Source organism: Dioscorea cayenensis, unplaced genomic scaffold (assembly GCF_009730915.1).
Source record: "Dioscorea cayenensis subsp. rotundata cultivar TDr96_F1 unplaced genomic scaffold, TDr96_F1_v2_PseudoChromosome.rev07_lg8_w22 25.fasta BLBR01000665.1, whole genome shotgun sequence".
Classification (NCBI taxonomy): domain Eukaryota; kingdom Viridiplantae; phylum Streptophyta; class Magnoliopsida; order Dioscoreales; family Dioscoreaceae; genus Dioscorea; species Dioscorea cayenensis.
This window is the reverse complement of record NW_024087056.1, coordinates 6,514-12,808: the sequence shown is the minus strand read 5'-3', so window position 1 is coordinate 12,808 and position 6,295 is coordinate 6,514. Positions and strand designations below refer to the sequence as shown.

Genomic DNA, 6,295 nt, shown 5'->3' with positions numbered 1-6,295 from the left:
AAAACTTTTTCTCTTCTGTGTTGTTTATTTTCTAGCCTTTTATCAAAGCATGAACTCAATACCCTCCTGCTTTAAATGGTGACTTGGATCTCCTCTTGATTTGTATCAGCCAGCTCTTTTGCCAGTTTGGCTAAGCTATCTCTTTTTCTATTAATTGACCTGGAAACTCTCTCCAGCTTAATATCATGGATTTGCTCCAATAATTCAATAACTCTATGATGATATTGAAGAAGTTCTTGCTTACAAGTCTTAAAACTTCCTTCAACTAGATTTATAATGAGTTGTGAATCACCATATATATGCGAGCTTTGAATCCCCACATTGACTACTAGCTCCAATCCAGCAATAAGAGCTTCATATTCTGCTTCATTGTTAGTGCATGGATTCAACAAAGAAAGAGAGTATCACAGGATCCCAGTTTTAGAAGAAATGAAGATGAGTCCAATACCATCTCTAATTTGAGGAATTTTAGGTCTAACAGCTGGTTGGACCGAAGAAATTCCATCAAAGTACATCTTCCAATAGTGTTTTTCCTCTCCAATTACAAAGTCTCTTCATCAGGGAGATCACATCTCAAAGGAGATTCATCAGGAAAAGGATGCGCCGCAAGAAAATCTGCCAATGCTTGACCTTTGATTGCTTTTTGTGGAGTATAAGTTATTTCAAACTCTATGAGTAACAATGCCCATTTCGCTAATCTTCCAATGAGTAGTGATCTGGTCATCAAGTATTTGAGTGGGTCTATTCTTGAGATAAGAATGATTTTATGTGAGAGCAAATAATGCCAAAGCTTCTTTACTGCAAACACCAAGGAGAGACAGTGCTTCTCTATTGGTGTATATTTTTTTTCAGCACCCACCAACATTCTACTAAGGTAGTATACGGCGTTCTCCTTTCCTGCTTCATTCTCTTGAGCTAGCAGAGCTCCAAGGGATCCATCCAAGGCTGTTGTGTATAAGATCAATGACTTTCCTGCAAATGGCGCTGCTAACACTAGGGGATTCATTAAATAGTGCTTAATTTCTTCAAAAGTGTTTTGGCACTCATCGTCCCATTTGAAGGGAGCGTTCTTTTTTACAAGCTTTGGGAATGGCTTACACCTGCCTGAAAGATTGGCAATGAATCTTCAGATATAGTCAAGACATCCTTAGAAGGACCTCAGCTGCTTCAATGTCTTTGGAGGTGGCATTTCTATGATTGCTTTAATTTTATAGGGGTCAATCTCTATTCCTTGATAGCTTACGATGAATCCAAGAAATTTTCCAGATAATACCCCAAATGCACATTTCATAGGGTTCATCTTCAAGTTATATTTTCTAATACGATCAAACACCGTTCTCAAGTCATTGAGGTGTTGATCTCTTGATTATGTTTTTACTGCCAAATTGTTCACATAACACTCCATGACTTGGTGAATCAAATCATCAAAGATTTTTTCATGGCTCTCTGATATGTTGTCCTCACATTATTTAGTCCAAATGGCATAACCTTGAAGCAGTAGATGCCTATTAGTGTCTGGAACATAGTATGCTTTTCATCCTCTGGGACCATCTTGATTTGGTTGTACCTAGAGAAACCATCCATGAAAGAAAACATCTCATAAGAGGAAGTGTTATCAATCATGATCTCCATAAAAGGTAGTAGAAAATCATCTTTGGGATATGCTTTATTTAAGTCCCTAAAGTCCACACATATTCTAATTTTCCCATATTTCTTCTTGATGGGCACTATGCTTGCGATCCAATTAGGGTACTTTTCTTCCCTTATGAAACCAGTTTCAATAAGTTTCTTGGTTTCTTCAATGACGCTCTCCTACAGATCAAACTTCATCTTTATTGGTGCTTGTTTCACTAGTTGAAAATTTGGGTTAATGGCAAGCTTGTGCACTGCTACTTCTGTGTCAAGCCCTATCATCTGCTTATAGCTCCATGCAAAATAATCAATATACTCTGCAAGGATGGTTTGAATGGCTTCTTTCTCCTCTTGAGTTAGTTGTCCACTTAAGAAAGTGTGTTTAGGATCGTCCTCACTTCCCAAGTTGATGTCCACCAACTCATCAATTGTCGCTTTCCCTCCATCTTCAAGTTTAGGGGGTGCATCCTTCAATTTTATATCTTTTACGAGGTGATTATCTGATACTTCTTCAACTGGATCTTCATCCCTTGTATCCGATCCTTCAACAGCTGACACCATGCGACATTCATATACTTGCTCATCTTGAAACCCAAGACCCTTTTTGCTTAAGCCTTGACCTTGCATAGTAATCTTAAAAAGGCGCCAAAGTCTATCAAAGAGAATATGCCTGTCTTTCGAATGCTTCAAACTAATTCCAACTTGCTTTATTAATTTTCTTAGCTTAGGAGGATAGTAATCTGGAATCCTCAAAGGCCAAGGTTCTTCATCTTCCATTGCTTTGCTCATCAAAATATCTTCATCAGTAGACTTATTGGGATCAGACTTATAGAAGAGAATCCCTCTCTCCTCTTGATGGAGAGAAGGCACATAGAAGGTAATGAGCCGTTCTACCGAGTTAACATGCAACTCATCAAGAGCTTTGTAAAGGCCCTCCGGCATTCTTGTAACATGAAGAGAGCTTTCAACCAGAACGTTATCATCATCTTCTTCTCTTTTTTTAATTGGTAGGAATGAAGCTTCTTCTCTGTCAGAACCATCACTTCCAAAATGCCGGTTCTTCTTGTGACGACGAGCAAGTGAGTGAGCAATTTGTATGTCTTCATGATCTTTTTCTTCTTCTGAAGGCTCCGTGTCACTTCCAAAGTGCGGTTTCAAAGGCAAAAATGAAACCTTCTTCTGAGTGAGCTTGGTAGTTTTAGTGACTTTCATAAAGGCTTCATCTTTGGCTGCAGAAAGCTTGCCCTCTTTTGGTGTATCCAAAAAATACAGTGCATCCTCATAGTTGATTTCATGCACACCAAATGGTTTGATCTCTCCATCTATATTGTATACATCATCATCCTTCATATATTTCAAACATTGATGCAAAGTGGAAGGAACCACATAGTTTTCATGTATACATGGTCTTCCCAACAATGCTCTATAGGAAGCATCAATGTTGATGACATGAAACTTCACCTCCGATGTCAACTTTCCAATTTTTAAAGGGAGAGTAATTAACCCAAGGGCTTTTTGACTATACTGGTTAAATCCTTGGACAATGATCTTTTCAGCTGATAGGTGACATGTCTCCAAAGCCAAGGTATGCAAAGTCTTTAGTGTCATCAGATTTACTGATGAGCCTAGATCAATGAGGATTCGATTGACTCTTGTCCCATCACAAGACCCAGAAACATATAAGGGTCTATTGTGCTCCCTTGTCCCCAACAATAAGTCCTTTCTCTGATAAATTAATCGTCGGAGAACAAAATGCGTAGAGAGCTTCCGTCATATGAGCTTCAGCAAAATAAGCTTAGTATTCTTCCGGGTTTTGCAAGGCATGGATCAATATGTCTCTGAGCAATACATTTTTAGATAAAGTGATCTTCCCTTCTTGATACTGCCGCTCAATCCAATCCTTGAATACATAGCAGTTCTCAATTGAATGACCCAATATTCTATGATATGGACAGAAATTTGGGTGATCTTTCTAGTCTACCCCTTCTGGTCGGTTGTTCTCTGGCAGATGTAAACCCACCTTCAATGCATCTTTGAATATCTTCATCACTTTGTCCCTTTTAAAGGAATATTTTTTGTTTATCCTTTCTTGAAGAGAACTTACAGGCTTAGGTGGTTCACTTCCACTCCCAAGTGATAGTGGTTTTGGCTTGTCATAATTTGCTAATGTAGTGGCCTCCTTTACTTTATCAGTTGTAAAGGCCACATGCTTAACGCCTTTTGGCTTTCTTGGTTTTCTTTGTCCACTTTGGCAGGTTGCAATGTGGATACTACCCTTGGACTAGTTCTTTCCAATTTTTTGACTTAAGAGATCAAGTCTTGGAAGGTGTGAATGTCAGATGAGCTAAAAAATGGAGCCATCCAATTATCAATATTCCCCACCAATAGGCCCACTACTTGCACCTGATTGAGTGGTTGTTCACACTTGATGCTCAAGTTACGCCATCTCATCACATAATCTATGACCTTCTCATCCTTGTTCTACCTTGTGTTAGCCAAATAGGTTATAATGATTTTATCAGTGACTCCGCCGAACCGGACCCTAAAGGAGTCTTTCATTTGCTGCCATGTCTGGATGGATTCATGTTGCAGGTTTGCTTACCATTCAAAGGCCGCACCAATTAAACTAGCAGCAAATTGTCGCAACAAAAGAGATGGGTTGCTGCTTATATCCCCATATACTGTTACGAAATGAGCCAGATGTTGATTAGGGTTCCGTGAGCCATTAAACTGCTTAAACTTAGGAATATTATATCCCTTAGGATAAGCCACTTAATCATGAAAGCTTGAGTAGGGCTTATCACCATCACTTTTTAGTGTAGCACCCTTAGCTTGCTTTAATTTTGCAGCAACTGTCCTTTGTATTTATTCTCGAGAAATCATTGGCTCAGGCACTGCCGATGTTCCAGCTTGCTCATGTAACCCCAGTACTTCTTCATCATCATCTTCTTCCTCTTGAACAACTTGTACTGATGGTGCATGCCTATGAGCCCTTGAATTTTATGGAGTAGATTTTGGACCTGATCACTTAAAAGAGAGATCACACTAGTCAGAGATGTAACAGTCTGCATCATAGATATATGATCTTTCTCTCATTGATCTAATTGCTTCTTTAATTTTGCAAATATTGGATCTTTGTTTGATGTAAAAATAAAGTTGTCATCATCTTCCTCACTTGAATCATTATTCCTCTTAGGAGGGGTTTGAAACCTAGCTGCTTAGGAGAAGGATTTTGCTCTTTCTTGTGCCATTTCTTGTAATTCTTGATTAAAATCTTCTTCTTGTATACTACTTGTACCAACTATTATCTTCTTTCTCAGCCTGGTAAAGGGACGCTCAGGATCAGGAGGATGTTCAGACCATTCAGTAATTACCTGTATAGTGTATACTTCAAGGTCTTCCATCTCTTCATCTTGTTTCTTTTTTTATTGGAACTTTGAATGAGGGTCAAAGTGTGTGGTCCTCTTATAAGCTTACTTCTTCGGTAGTGCAAGCCTATCAGACACAAAAGCTCATGACTCTAAGAATTAGTTCTTTTTTCTTAGGCAAAACTCCCTCGGTGTCATCTTTTCAGTTTGTAGCTTCTTGTAAGAGGTGTAGTTGTTATAAATCTTCTTAGCAAAAGTAAACTTAGAATGGTGAGACTTTGGTGGCCTGCCCCCTTTCATCTTGTTACTTGGTTGGGAGCAAAGCTCACCCATCAAAGAGTTCTCCTTCACCATTTTCAGTGCTTCAAAGAATTGGTGAATGAGCATGATGAGTTGTTCCTCGAGTCTTGGAACGAAACAAAGCTTGCTTTTTCTTGAAGTAATATCACTTCCTCTTGGTAGACTTTGGGTACCCCATTATGAAGGGTTTTGTTGGGGTCACGTTAGGCTTCTTTAAGATGCCACTCTTTTCTCTTTCAGTCATAATGGTGAATGAAAGCTCATCCTCATCTTCTTCTTTGTTAATGTCCACGACTCTCTTTGGAAAAGTGAGTCTATTGAAAAAGATTGTTCTAGCAGTAGGGACATCCTCCTTAATCTCAGCAGGCGGTATAACATTCGGCCTTCATCCCCTTGATGGCAAGCGTGGGACATGGACTCCAGTTGGTGATGGTGGTGGGCTTGGCACAAAGTTAACCTCATCTGAGACAATCCCAAATTTAATCTCAGCTCCTGAAACACCTATGTAAATGGAAGCATAGGAAAGCTTTACCTGAGTGGCTTCCCCAAGGAAAATAGTGCATGACGCAGCTGCATTGTTGGTGTTGTTTGTTGGTGCCATTACTAAAACCTGAAAAGGAAAATGTCACATTAACAACACTGGATGATTCTTCTTTTTTTCTTATCTACTTTTTTTTTTTACTTTCTCATTCACACTTTGTTTCAAAGATGAGAGGAGAAGTCGGGTCCCACCGAGCATGCTAGACTTTGTGGGCTCCTTTCCTTTTCACCCGGCCTTTAATTAGGATTGACCGGTTAAAAAGCATGGATCACAAATCAAATTTTAATTTTTTTGTATTTGAGATGATTGCAAGTTCATGACTTCTATTAAGGGCAAGCCTCTAATATTAATTACCCCAGACAATGTCATGGGAACCTCCGATTAAGAAACAAGTGTGAATTAGAAATAACCGGTTAAACATAAAATTTTTTATATCAATTTCAAAGATGCATAT

General features: G+C 38.9%; 1 protein-coding gene across 1 annotated transcript; it reads right to left on the bottom strand.

Moving 5' to 3' along the window:
• Positions 1 to 1,812: 1,812 nt before the first annotated feature.
• LOC120254858 lies at positions 1,813 to 3,240 on the bottom strand. The gene has a single exon (XM_039262871.1). The coding sequence runs from the start codon at positions 3,238 to 3,240 to the stop codon at positions 1,813 to 1,815; it is 1,428 nt and encodes a 475-aa protein (XP_039118805.1).
• Between the last annotated feature and the right edge of the window lie 3,055 nt (positions 3,241 to 6,295).